A 14,561-nucleotide genomic window follows, 5' to 3' on the forward strand; every position below is an offset into this window, starting at 1 on the left:
GTATAGACAGTAAAGCAGAGGTCTAAGCACACACCCCTGAGGTGTGCCAATGTTGATAGCAAGGAGATGTTATCACCAATCTGCAGATTGTGGTTGTCTAGATAGGAAGTAGAGGATGTAATTGCAGAAGGAGGTATAGAGGCCCAGGTTCTGCAACGTCTCGAAAAGCATTTCATCACTAGATGCGATATACCTAGACTGTGTAGCTAGGCATAGCTCAAATAACCATCTATAAATTTGCTGATGATACAACCATTGTTGGTAGAATCTCAAGTGGTGATGAGAGGGTGTACAGGAGTAAGATGAACCAATTAGTGGAGTGGTGTCGCAGCAACAACCTGGCACTCAATGTCAGAAAGACTGTGGACTTCTGGAAGGGTAAGAGGAAGGAACGCATACCAATCCTCATAGAGAGATCAGAAGTGGAGAGGGTGAGCAGCTTCAAGTTCCTGGGTATCAATATCTGAGGATCTAACTTGGGTCTCAACATAGGGATGCGGTTATAAAGAAGTTAAGACAGCGGCTATACTTTATGGCCAGGCAGCATCTATAGGAAGAGGTACAGTTGATGTTTCGGGCCTGGCTTGAAACAGATGCTGCATAGCCTGCTGCGTTCACGAGCATTTTTTATGTGTGTTGCTTGACATTCTAGCATCTGCAGATTTCCTTGTGTTTGCAGCTTCATTAAGGGTTTGAAGAGATTTGGTACGTCAACAAATACACAAAAACTTGCATAAATGTACCATGGAGAGTATTCTGACTGGCTGCATCATTATCTGGTATGGAGAGGGGGTGCGGTTGCACAGGACCGAAGGCTCCAGAGGGTTGTAAATTTAGTCGGCTCCATTTTGGGTACTAGCCTACGAAGTACCCAGGATATCTTCAAGGAGCGTTGTCTCAGAAAGGCAGCATCCATTATTAAGGACCTTCAGCACCTAGGGCATGTCCTTTTCTCACTGTTACCATCAGGTAGGAGATACAGAAGCCTGAAGGCACACACTCTGATTCAGGAACAGCTTCTTCCCGTCTGCCATCTGATTCCTAAATGGACATTGAACCCTTGGACACTCGCTCACTTTATAAATATATATTTTTGTTTGCATGATTTTTAATCTATTCAATATACATATGGTTGTAATTGATTTACTTTATGATTCTTATTTTGTTTTTTTTTCTTATTATGTATTGCATTTAACTGCTGCTAAATTAACAAATTTCATGTCACATGCCGGTGATAATAAATCTCATTCTGAGCGCTACCTGGTGATAGTTATTAAGGCAGTTCACATTATTCTTCTTAGGCACTGGTATAATTGTTGCCTTTTTGAAGCAAGTGGAAACTAATGCCTGTAGCAGTGAGAGGTTGAAAATGTCCTTGGATACTCCCACCAGTTGGCACAGGTTTTCAGAGCCTTACCAGGTACTCCATCGGGACCTTCCGCCTTGCAAAAGGGTTCACCCTGTTTAAAGACGGCCTAACATTGGCCGACAGGGTCACCAGATGCAGCAGGGATCTTCACAGCTGTAGTCATAAGCCGTACAGTACTGTACTATTATACAACTTGTGCCAGTACAAGTTGTACAGTCAGCAAAACATCTTGAGCATCTGAATCAGCATCGTTCCATGTCACTGCATTGATCCCTTATCCAACATGAATTTCTATTTTAACAGCTGAGCATGAGCATACCTAACATGGCTGTGTTTAAAACATTAAGCCCAGCAATTGCAGCTGTTTATTCTCTGTAAACAGTCTTGACACTGCTGTTTGATTTAACATCCATGGAATATTTTACTGAAGTTATTTAGTTTCTAAATAAAAGTACTTCCATTGAAATAAGTTCTCTGTAATGAGATGATGCCTCATTACATGCCTCAAATTCATGAAGCTGCTATTGGGTAGATATGTTTTCTGGCATCAATCAAGTGAACTTGGTGAAGTGTTTGACCCTGACCATAAAGCCCAATTCTGTTTTTGCCCGAAGATCATTAATGCAGAGATTGTAGAGGAATTACCCAGAAAATTGCTATTCCATTGTTTCTCTCCTAAATTTGCAGCCTAACAGTGACACAAGGGAGCCACAGTAGTGTAGACGTTAGTGTTTTGCTATTACAGCTCTGGGTGTCGGAATTCAATCCGCTATCCTCCCTGTGGAATGCATAGGTTTTCTCTGGGTGCTCTGCTTTCCACCTGCAGTCCAAAGATGTACCAGGTAGTAGGTTATTTGGTCATTGTAAGTTATCCCATTATTATGTTAGCATTGAATAGGAGATTTTCAGCAGTTGCAGGATGGCATGGCTCAAAGGACAGAAGGGCCTATTCTGCATTGTATCTCTAAAAAATCTGATTTAGTTATCCTTAATGCAATGAAATATCTTTAGTTTTCTTCACTGGAGTAATCAAAACATTTAATATTGAGTCAGAGGGAGAATAAACAGGATGAATGAGCAACGGGAAAGTTTAATGAGCTTCTTAAACAGAAACTGAGAGACATATGGAAGGAATTTGACAGTTTGGGCCATACCGCAAATGAGAATGGTGGGTCCAAAATTGGATGACTGCATAATTCTCATAGTCTTTAAGCTTGTAGAGTTTAGATGGCAATGTAGATGGGCATTTGGGCACAATTCTGAGAATCTTTAGATTAAGTGATAGCATTGATCAATAATGTAGACAACTAGACTTGTCATGAACTGAGATAGATTGAACAGTTCTTAAATGTTTATTGCGAGTGAAAGACGAGAGGTTAGAGCAATCACTGAATTGGCAAAATCACATCAATATTAATCTAATGGAAAATAATTTGCATGAGCCATTTACTGAACTGTTCCCATTTTCAAGGACTCTTCATTTCATCTCAATATTTATTGCTTGTTATAATTTCTTTTTTTTCTTCTCGTATTTGCAGAGTTTTTTGTCCTTTGCACATTGGTTGTCCTGTTGGGTGTGGTCTTTCATTGATTTAGTTTTTGTGTTTCTTCTTTTTACTGTGAATGCCCACAACAGAATGTACCTTGGGAATGTATATGGTGATATATATGTACATTAATGATAAATTTACTATAGGCTTTATGTTTAACTCTGAAGATATGTGAACTGAGGATTTCCAGCTCTTTCAAATCTCCACCCTACTCCCATGGTTTTCTAGGACCCCCTGAATGTTGCTTTGAGTTTACCACTGAGCTATCTGTACTGAATATGGTAGATTGAAAGTCGGATAGATTTATTATTTAAGGAGCTGACACATTCATATCTGATTGAATGTGCTTCCTGTGATTAATGAGGACAGTTGTGCATTGCTGTTCCACCCCTAAAATAAATCAGCCAGTTAATTGCCAATTAAAATGTAGTAAAGAGTGCCAGAGCCAATTGTTCGCAGCTCAGCTCAAATAACCTGTGTAGTGTTGGAGAATGGAAACCGTGAGCATGTGGTAGCCATTATAGTAACAAATAGATGCTGCCTGTCCTGCTGAGATCCCCCAGCATTTTGTGTGTGTTGCTCAAATTTCTAGCATCTGTAGGTTTTCTCTTGTTTTTGATGGCAACAATGTTGTCTCCTGTCAGTAGAAACATAATGATTTGCAACAAAGAATGAAACTATTTTGTGAAAAGATGTAGCTCACTCAGGTTCACTAACTGAGTACATAAGGGATCTAGTCAAGGCAGTTTGGTGTTTTGAGCAGCAGCCAATCAGCAGCCAGAATTGATTGGCAAGGACAGGTTGAAATAGGGCAGGAGCAAATGGAGCAGCTATTTGGAAATATAGTATATGGATCAGCAGCTAGGTCTCTTATAAGGAAACTGGATGTGATTCAAGCTCAGGCCTTGAGAGTGTGCAGTGGGGCTTTTAAAACGTCACCAGTGTCAGCCCTACAGGTAGAAATGGGAATAATGCCTTTGGAACTAAGAAGGATGCAACTGATGGCAAACCACTGGGCTAACTTGCAGGGGCACAATGATTCCCACCCTACTAAAGGAGTGTTGCAGGAGTGCTGGGAAAATGGGAGGTTTCAGAGGGATACCTTTAGTTGGGTAGGGAATGATATCGCGAAAGAATGTGGAGTATTTGATCTGAGGATAAATCCTTCAGTAGTTTATCCGGTTGTAGCTCCATGGAAGCTTGTATGGCCTGACATAGACTGGCATTTGTTAGAGGAAAAAAGGAAAGAAAGATATAAAACAGATTTGGTAAATGCATTTAACTGACATGTGATGGAAACGTATAGAGATTATACTCACATTTATACGGATGGTGCGAAGGAACCTGCAACAGGAGTGACAGGGTTTGGGGTGGTCATACCAGCAAAAGAAATTGGAATCAGCAGAAGAACATCTAATAAGTTAGGAGTGTTTACAGTGGAGATGCTGGCGGTGTTGGTTGCGTTGCAATGGGTGCAGAAAGCCAGACAAGTCAAAGCATTGATATGTTCAGATTCATCCTCCGTTCTAGCAAGTTTAAGGTCTTTTCACACAAACAGTCTGCAAGATGTACTTTATGAAGTCCTTCAGTTAGTTACAAGGATTGCAAATCAGGGAGGTCAGGTAAAATTTCTATGGGTTCCAGCACATGTAGGGGTGAAGGGGAATGAGAGGGTGGATGAGTTGGCAAAGAGGGCGTTAAAGAAAGAAAACGTGGAAATGCACATTAGTATCAGTAAAGCAGAGGTTAAGTGTGTAATCTGGGAAAAAGTCAACCGAATGTGGCAAGAAAGATGGGACAGGGAAGGGAAAGGGAGGCATTTATATCAAATACAAAAGAGTGTTGCAGTTACTAGGCTAGGTAATGGAAACAGAAGAGAGGAAATTGTGTGGACTAGGTTAAGGCTGGGGCATTGTGCATTAAACAAAACATTGAAAATGATAGGGAAACACCAGACAGGATTGTGTGAGGAATGTCAGGAAGAGGAGTCAGTAGAACATGTAGTTCTGAGTTGCAGGAAGTATGGGATACAGAGAGAGATGATGAGAAATAAATTAAGGGAGTTGGGGATGCAGGAATTCACATTAAAAGGATTGCTGGGCATGGGTGAGAGAGCACGTCTGGGTATTTTTAGCATTTTTAAGGGGTACAGGGGTTTTTTTATAGAATATGATGAATAAACAGGAATAGGATACTAGGATGGTCAAAGATGGGAGGGTGAAGTGTAGGTGTGTGTGTGTGTGTGATTGGGTGAAGGGATTTAGAATGTATGTCTAGTGCACATTCTGGAGCAGAGGGTGGCGGTAATGCACCATTAAGCTGGATGCCAACCGCCGTAAAACAAGATACAGACAGACAGACAGGAGCAGCTATCACTGGAGTGGACTGTGCTCGAGAGGGGATTTTGAGGCTTTCGCTCTTCAAGGCTTCAGTGAGAAAAAACGCGACAGCAGCTATATTTCATTAGGAGTTTGAAGATATTTGGTATGTAACTAAAGACACTCGTATATTTCTACAGATGTATTGTGGAGAGCTTTCGAACTAACTGCATCACTGTCTGGTATTATGGGAGGTGGGGGCTACTGCACAGGATCGAAATAAGCTGCAGAGACTTGTAAACTTAGTCTGCTCCATCATGGGCAATAGCTTCTGTAGTATCCAGGATATCTTTGAGGAATGATGCCTCTAAAAGGTGGTATCCATCATTAAGGACCCTCCTTCGCTCAGGACGCATCTTGTTCTCATTGTTAACATCAGGAAGGAGGTACTAAAGGCATAACCTCAACAATTGAGGATTAGCTTCTTCCCCTCTGCCATCAGATTTCTGAGTGGACATTGAACCCATGAACATGACCTCACTACTTACTGTATTTCTATTTTTGCACTACTTATTTAATTTAACTAATATACGTACTTATTGTAACTCATGATTTTTCACTTTATTATTATGCATTGAATTAGAAGCAGGAAAATCTACAGCACAATGCAGGCCCTTCAGTTCACAATGCTGTGCTGAACATGTACTTACTTTAACCTAGGGTTACCCATAGCCCTCTATTTTTCTAAGCTCCATGTGTCTATCCAGGAGTCTCTTAAAAGACCCTATCGTATCGGCCTCCACCACCATCGCCAGCAACCCATTCCACGCACTCATCACTCTCTATGTAAAAATCGTATCCCTAACATCTCCTCTGTACTTACTTCCAAGCACCTTAAAACTGTGCCTTCTCGTGTTAGCCATTTCAGCCCTGGGAAAAAGCCCCTGACTATCCACACGATCAATGTTTCTCATCACCTTATACACCTCTATCAGGTCACCTTTCATCCTCTGTCGCTCCAAGGAGAAAAGGCCGAATTCACTCAACCTATTCTCATAAGTCATGCTCTCCAATCCAGGCAACATCCTTGTAAATCTCCTCTGCACCCTTTCTATGGTTTCCACATCCTTCCTGTAGTGAGGCGACTAGAACTGAGCACAGTACTCCAAGTGGGGTTTGACCAGGGTCCTATATAGCTGTAACATTACCTCTTGGCTCCTAAACTCAATCCCACGGTTGATGAAGGCCAATGCACTGTATGCCTTCTTAAAGGCAATTGTACTGCTGCTGCAAAGACAACAGATTTCACGGCATATGCCGGTAATATGAAACCTGATTCTGATTCTGAAAAGCTGTAGGTAGATTTTTTCCCTAGTTTAATTTTTTTTCCTTTTTCATATTTGCTCAATCACAACAGTCGGGGTGCCAGGCAGGATAGTTGAATGCTCCTCTTGTGGGATGTGGAAAGGCAGGGAAGCCTCCGGTGTCCCTGATGACTACAACTGTGAGAAGCAGCTTCAAACACCTAGAATTATGGAGATGGAGCTGGAACTGCATTAAGTCCGCATCATTCAGCGGACTGAGGGAGTGATAGATACAGAGAGGCAGTTACACCCAAGGTGCAGGACACAGGAAACTGGTTAACTGTCAGGAAGGGGAAAGGAGTAAACTGCTAGAGCAGAGTACCCCTGTGGCCATCCCCCTCAGGTATACCACTTTGGATACTGTTGGGGGGAGTGGAAAATAACTTAGCAGAGGAAAGTCATAGCGGTCGGGTCTCTGGCACGGAGTCTGGCTCTGACTCAGAAGGGAAGGGGAGAAAAGAGGCACACTGAGGTGTTAGGCGATTCATTAGTTAGGGTAACAGAAAGGAGGTTTTGTGGACAAGAACAAGATTCATGGATAGTACGTTGCTTCCTGGGTGCCAGGGCACTGGACATCTCAGCATTCTTAAGTGGGAAGGTGAGCAGCCAGGGCTCATGGTCCATGTAGGTACCAATGACATAGGTAGGGAGAGTGATGAGGTTCTGCAAAATGAGTTCGGGGACTTAGATGCCACATTAAGGGTCGGGACCTCCATGGTTGTGAGCTCAGGATTGCTGCCTGTGCCACATGCTAGTGAGGCCAGAAACAGGAAGATTATACAGTTTAACATGTGGCTAAGGAGTTGGTGTAGAAGGGAGGGCGTCAGATTTTTGGATCATTGGGCTCTGTTCAAGGGAAGGAAGGTGGGACCTGTATAGACCTGTATCGCACCAGAATTGGAGGGGTCTAATATCCTACTGGGAAAGTTTGCAAGTGCTGCACAGTGGTGTGGGGGTGGGGATTAAACTAGAGTTGCAGTGGAATGGGAACCAGAGTGCCAGAACAGTTAGTGGAGAGGTTGTAGAGACAGATGTTAAGACCTCAGACAAAGTTAGGAATCAAAAGGTTGAGCATGAACTGACTAATGCCCTGAGCTGCATGTATTTCAATGCAAGAGGTATTGTAGGAAAGACAGATGAGCTCAGGAATGGATCAACACATGGAATTATGATATTGTAGCCATTGGTGAGACAGGAGGGGCAGGACTGGCAGCTCAGTATTCCGAGGTTCTGTTGTTTTAGATGCGACAGAATGGGAGGAATTAAAAGGGGAGTGGTGGCGTTACTCGTCAGGGCAAATATGGCAGTGGTCAGTCAGGACAGACTGGAGAACTCGACTAGTGAAGTGTTATGGGTGGAACTAAGGAATGAAAAATGTATGACCACATTAATGGGGCTATTTTACTGGCCACCTAACAGCCCGAGGGATTTAGAGGAACAGATCTGTAGAGACATCACAGACTGTTGCAAGAAACATAAGGTTTATAGCAGGTGATTTTAACTTTCCATATATTGACTGGGACTCCCATAGTTTAAAAGGACTAGATAGTATAGAGCTTGTCAAATGTGTTCAGGAAAGTTTCCTAAATCAGCATGTATAAGTCCCAATGAGAGAGTGAATGATACTTGATCTGCTATTAGGGAATGAGACAAGGCAGGTGACAGGTTTGTGTAGGGGAACACTTGGCATCCGGCTATCTCAAAGCCATTAGTTTCAAGGTAAATAAGAAAAAAAAAGTCTGGTCCCCAGGTTGATATTCTAAATTGGAGATTCTAATTCTGATGTTATCAGAAATGATCTGGCAAATGCGGATTGGGATAGGCTGGTTCCAGGCAAAGCTGTACTTGGTAAGTGGGAGGACTTGAAACTTTGAGAGTATAAAGCCTGTATGTGACTGTCAAAAGAAAAAGGTAAAGTGTTTCCATGCTGTAATTGTTATATGGTTATAACAGGTTTAGGGAACTTTGGTCTTCAAGAGATATTGATGCTGTGGTTAAGAAAAAAAGAGGTGTATAGTAGGTATAGTCAGGTAGGAACAAATGAGGTACTTATGGAGTATAAGAAATGCAAGAGAACACTCAAGAAAGAAATCAGGAGGGCTTAAAGAAGGCATGAGGTTGCTCTAGTAGACAAGGTGAAGGAGAATCCTAAGGGATTCTACAGATATGTCAAGAGCAAAAGGATTGCAAGAGACAAAATTGGTCCTCTGGAAGATTATAATAGTAATCTGTGGAGACAAAAGAGATGGGGCAGATCTGAAATAGATTTTATGCATCTGTATTTACTCAGTAGATGGGCACAGAGTCTATAGATGTGAGGCAATGCAGCATTGACTTCATGGACCCTATACAATTTACAAATGAAGAGGTGTTTTATGCCTTGAGGCAAATCCCCGTGGCCTGACAAAGTGTTCCCTCAGACTCTGTGGGAGGCAAATGTAGAAAATGCAGGGGCCATAGCAGAGATATTTAAATCATTCTTAGTGTTAACTGAAGAACTAGAGTATTGGGGTCTGACATCAGTTGTGGGAAAGTTATTGGAAGGTGAAAAAAGATCTAGTCCTTTCCCGACATATATGACAAACAAACTCTCTTGGGCTTTCAGCCAGGTACTGGTATCGATTTTAACAACGTTTCAATAAAAAACTCTGCCATTTTTGTCAGGGTTGATGCATGGGCATGTCTACTATGGTGGTACATATACCCCCGTTGTCCATCCCTCCTGATTGGTTAGTCTTCATGCAATCAGGTTTCCATTGTGCCACCTTGTTTACAATCAAATTCCAGTTCTAACTTAGAATAAGACCTTTGTCTGTGTTAAAACTCTTTTCCTCTAGTTTTATTTCAATGGCTTCCTTTATCAAGTGGTCCCAAAAGCCATTCGTGCCACACCGCTGTTTTGCGCTGTCAAAGTCAATCCTATGATCATTGTGAATGTAAGTTCTGCTACCACCGATTTCTCCAGATAACCCAAATGGATATTGGAAGGTATTCTAAGGGAACGGATATATGAGTATTTGGATAGATATGGACTAATTTTGGATAGTCAGCATGGCTTTGTGCATGGCAGATCTTGTCTAACCAACCTTGTAGAATTTTTTTGAGAAAGTTGATGAAGTCAAGGCAGTGGATGTTGTCTACATGGACTTTAGCAAGGCATTTGACAAGGTCCCGCATAGGAGCTTGGCCAAGAAGGTTATTCGTGTGGCATTCAAGATGAGGTAGTACATTGGATTAGACATTGGCTTTGTGGGAGAAGCCAGGAGTGGAAGTAGATGGTTACCTCTCTGACTGGAGGCTTGTGACTAGTGATACGCCATATGGTGGTTGACCTGTTGTTGTTTGTCATTTATATCAATGATCTGGATGGTAGTGTGGTTAACTGGATCAGCAAATTTGCGGATGACACTTACGAGAGCAGCAGTTATACCAGTGTCCAAGAACAGCTCGGTCAGCTGCCTTAATAACTATCATCATGTAGTACTCACATCTACAGTGATGAAGGGCTTTGAGAGCTTGGTTAACACTAGAATCAATTCCAGCCTCAGCAAGGACCTGGACCCACTGCAATTTGCCTATCGCCACGAAGGGTCTACGGTGGACATGATCTGTTGGCTTTCCACGCAGCCTTGGTTCACCTGGACAATACAAATACCTATGTCAGGATGCTGTTTATTGACTACAGCTCAGTGTTTAAACCACCATTCCTACAGTTCTGATCGAAAACCTCCAGAGCCTTGGCCTCTGTATCCCCCTAACAGGATGACCACAATCTGAGCGGATTGGAAATAATATCTCCACTTAAATAAGTGCGAGAAAAGAGGAAAAAGTCCGAGATAGTGTTCATTGGTTGTTTGACCGTACAGAAATTTGATGGCAAAGGGGAAGAAGCTGTTCCTGAAATGCTGAGTGTGTACCTTCAGGCTCCTGTACCTCTTCCCAGATGGTAGCAATGAGAAGAGGGCATGTCCTGGGACATGGGGCCCTTAATGATGGATGCTGCCTTTTTAATGTGTAGATAGGATCCATAGAGGGGAGGCTCGTTTCCCTGATGTATTGAGCTGTGTCCACAACTCTGCAATTTCTTGCAGTGATGGGCAGGACAGTTGCCCTACCAAGCTGTAATGTGTCCAGATAGGATGCTTTCTGTGGTGTACGGATGAAAAATGGTGAGGATCAAAGAAGAGAAGCAGATTTCTTTAGCTTCTAAATGTTTAAAAAATGTTTGGAATAGCAGCATTTGTGAAAGAACAATGGAAATAATGGTCATGTGCAGGGAGAGGAGTTAGCTTTCATATTCCTCTGATTTTTTTATGGCGATTGGCAGTCCCATTTAAAGGAGCATTACTGCCACCAACTGGACTGGAGGATGGTGTAGAAAATTGGGGGAAGAAAATAGACGCTAACTACTTCATTTTTTAAAATTGACATACAGTGCAGAGTGGGCCTTCAGGCTCTTCAAGCCACATCACCCAGTAGTTTCCCAATTTAATCCTAGCCTAATCATGGGACAATTTACAATGACCAATGAACTCACCATCCAGTACCAGCAGTATCTGAACCATGGGAGGAAACTGGAGCACCCGGACGAAACCCACACAGTCACGGCAGAACGCATGAACTCTTTACAAGCACTTCTTTCAAATAAAAGCTAAACTACCCCCCAAACCCCCATCGATTGTAAGAAATGAAATTATGACAACCCTGGATGATGTTTTCCAACAATATACAAGAAACAATTAAGCATAGTGTACCCATTTCTAAGTCGTGTCAAAATAATTCCTTCCCTTCTTCCATACACGTTACAGTTTATAAAGGTGTCTCCCTTTATGCCCATAATCCCACGTCTTGCCATAACCCCCTAACTCTTAACTCTACCAATCCCTTAGCTTCTGAGTTGTTAATTGGAAGGTCTATATCCACCGTGGAACTTTTAACACCTTTCTGAGCGAAACAATCAACCCCGTCATTCCGCTCAACACCTCTGTGTGCAACGACCCATACGAAGCATACATGTAGACCAATGCTTGACGAACTTGTGAAAGTAAATCTGACCTACTGCTGGAATGACCAGTTTGAAGACTCCTGTTTGGCTTCCACGTGAGAAAAGTTGGCCGGTGGATTTCAAACCGGGCGCGCTGCCCTGCGCAGTGCGCATGCGCCTTCGCCTTCGGGCCGAGTGAGCGGCGGAACGCGCGATTCGGCTCGGCGGGCGGCCCGGTCACCGAGCGGACGGGTGAAGTGCTGGACCGAGAATCCTTCTGTTACCCGGTTTGTTCCATCGACAGCGACCGCGGTGGCGTGTCACGGTGCTCAGGCGCTGAAGGCCGCTTCATTTTCCCCTCACCCCACGGGGCCTGGATCCCGGGGCGCACACTGACTGACCGGTCGCCCCGACCCTCTCCCATTGGAGTCCGCGCTGGCCGGGGCCAATCCCGCTCGTCCCCCGGACCCGGGCGCCCCCGGTCCCGGACCGACTGGAGTGGGGCCGGTTTCCCGGGACGCGGGAATTTCAAACGCCTTGGGCCCGAGCTGCTGGGCTCAGGCTGCCCTGCAGTCCGCTCCAATGGGCTGGATGCATTTCAGCATTATTCATTATTCCCCGCGTTTAAAAGTAGTTTTAACCATTGTAGTCGCGCAGTGTGCCTGTGATTTCTTTTATCAGATGTTCTTGGGGTGTCGGGGATGACAGCAAGATGTTTGAGCATATTCAGTTAATTTTGAAGAGTCGTGTGGATAACGATAGTTGTCGCTTTTATTTTTGGCTGGGCACAATTATAAGGCCCGACTACAGTCAGTTGGGTTAGTTTTTTTTTGCTATAGTTCTGCTGTGATCATTTTTTATTGCTGGAATTATTTCTGAAAAAGGATTTCGAAATATTCTTGAAAGGAATAATTGAGACTGGGGATGGGGGTGAGGGGTGCGACTGTTGGCACTGAGCTGGAAGTCGGCCTCTACTATAGGAGTCTAGACATGTTTTTAGATGTAGCCTGCTGCAGTCTTAATGTGGAGTTATCGTAATGATTCAATGTAATGCAATATTTGTGCCTTTATAACCTAATAAGAATCAATGACTTAATACAAAATCAGTTATTTATTAGTTAAGTTTTAATTATTTATGTATTATGCGGACTGACCTGCTGAACAGTAGTTTGTTGCTCCATGGTCCAGTATCTGCAATCTTTTGTTTCCAGCTATTTATTAAAATGCTACACATATTCAGCATTTATAGTTAAACACAGCAATTATCATAAAGTAATGGGTTACTTAACAAAGGAACTTTAAAGTTGGTTGGTTATTTTAATGTGGTTCTTATCCGAAAAGCTTCACAGATGGGTGTAGCTAAATCTCATGTCATCATGTCATACATATGTATTTTTTTGACTCTGTGTGCAGTGAATTAAATCATTATTCAATAATCACTTAAATAATGTTTGTCAGGAATTTCTGAATACAATGTCAGGAAAAAGACCAGTGAAGAGATCAAAAGATAATGAGAAAAAGCAAGATGAAGAAAGTAAAAAGATAAAGAGTGAGTGTATTAATTTACTTTGTCAATCACTGATGTAAAATGCCAAGATTTCTTTGTGGTATTAGCTATTTACTTATTTTAGATGCCTTCTAAACTTTTAGTAAATATTCATATTTTCTGCTACTCTGATTTTAGTGTTCGATCAACAAGTGTACAACAATTGATAATAGTACTCTGCTTGAGAGTGCTTTGTCCCTGTTTTTTTAAAAAGGGAAAAATTGGTTAAGTATGACTGTTTTGGTGGTCTGAATTGATGTTGCAGGTGTAGTGCAAATTATCTAAACTGCAATGGCAGTTTATCTATATACCAAAACAATGTGGGTCAAAGTTATTGGAAAACACAGATGAAGATTATTGGGATGTTAGTGTCAACTTCTGAGAAATGAGATTAATTTTCCATTCATCTTTTGGGAATTCTGGTATCCCACACTAAACTGATTCCACAATCTATGGACTCACTTTCAAGGACTCTACAACTCATATTCTCAATATTATTTATTACAGATTTATTTTTATTTTCTTTTTGTATTTGCACAATTTGTTGTCTTTTGCAAATTGGTTGTTTCCCTGCCTTTGTGTGTATTTTATTGATTCTGTTGTGTCTCTTTGTATTCGCTGTGAATGTCTGCAAGAAAATGAATCTCTGGGTTGTATATGGTGACATATATGTATTTCAGTAAAGGTTGTTATAGCCAGGGGTGGTAATGGGGACGAGCTCCCACTACCTATTAAATGCTCCCGATGGCGTGCACCTCAAACGGCCTCTGACAATCAAGTCCAGCTCCTGGTTTTTGCATGTGGCTTAGCTACTAAGCCCAGCGGAACAGTTTCTACTGACAGGAGAAGGGGCAATGGCAGTTTACTGGTGCCTTGAAACCAGTCACTTTGGGCTGATGGGGCTCTTTAGCTGCGGTTGGCAGCTCATCTAGGAGAAGAAACTTCCACTGCTTTGTGGCTATACTCACTCATGGGGAAGGCTTCAGGAGTAAAGCCCTGAGGGAAAATTCTGGAGCTAGAGGCAGTCCTGCATTGAGTTCAATGCTGATTGGCAACCCCTGCGATGCTGCTGACACCAAACTGTATTGGTCTCCGCCATTCTTTAGGTTCACCAGATGCATGTAGAGGGGGAGCTTGCTACACATGTAACAACTTTCTCTCCATATCATACTGCCCAGGCTTGTATATCTATACAGCTAAGACACAATATCCATGGTCGACCCTGACCGACAGAGGCCTCGTATGTACTTTAAAGGGTACTGTTTTAGTTGCTAGACTAGTTTTTAGAGATCTGGACTATTGACTAAACGATTTGTGTTTGAACTCCCACTGCAATAGCTGTGACATTTAAATTTAAGTAATTAAGTACATTTGGAAAACTAATCTAGTAATATAAAATAAGTGAGTATAAATGAAGTAAAATAAATCTA

At 42.4% G+C, this 14,561-nt stretch overlaps 1 protein-coding gene across 1 annotated transcript in view; it reads left to right on the forward strand.

Annotated features, from left to right (window-relative positions):
- The first annotated feature begins 11,749 nt into the window (after nt 1-11,749).
- rcc1 (regulator of chromosome condensation 1) overlaps nt 11,750-14,561 on the forward strand; it is a 37,061-nt gene continuing 34,249 nt past the window's right edge. The window contains exons 1-2 of the mRNA XM_072247411.1: nt 11,750-11,872; nt 13,044-13,134. Coding sequence (XP_072103512.1) covers nt 13,059-13,134 — 76 coding nt within the window. The 5' untranslated portion in view covers nt 11,750-11,872; nt 13,044-13,058. The remainder of the gene's footprint in view (nt 11,873-13,043; nt 13,135-14,561) is intronic.

This window comes from Mobula birostris, chromosome 30, assembly GCF_030028105.1.
Source record: "Mobula birostris isolate sMobBir1 chromosome 30, sMobBir1.hap1, whole genome shotgun sequence".
NCBI classification, from domain to species: domain Eukaryota; kingdom Metazoa; phylum Chordata; class Chondrichthyes; order Myliobatiformes; family Myliobatidae; genus Mobula; species Mobula birostris.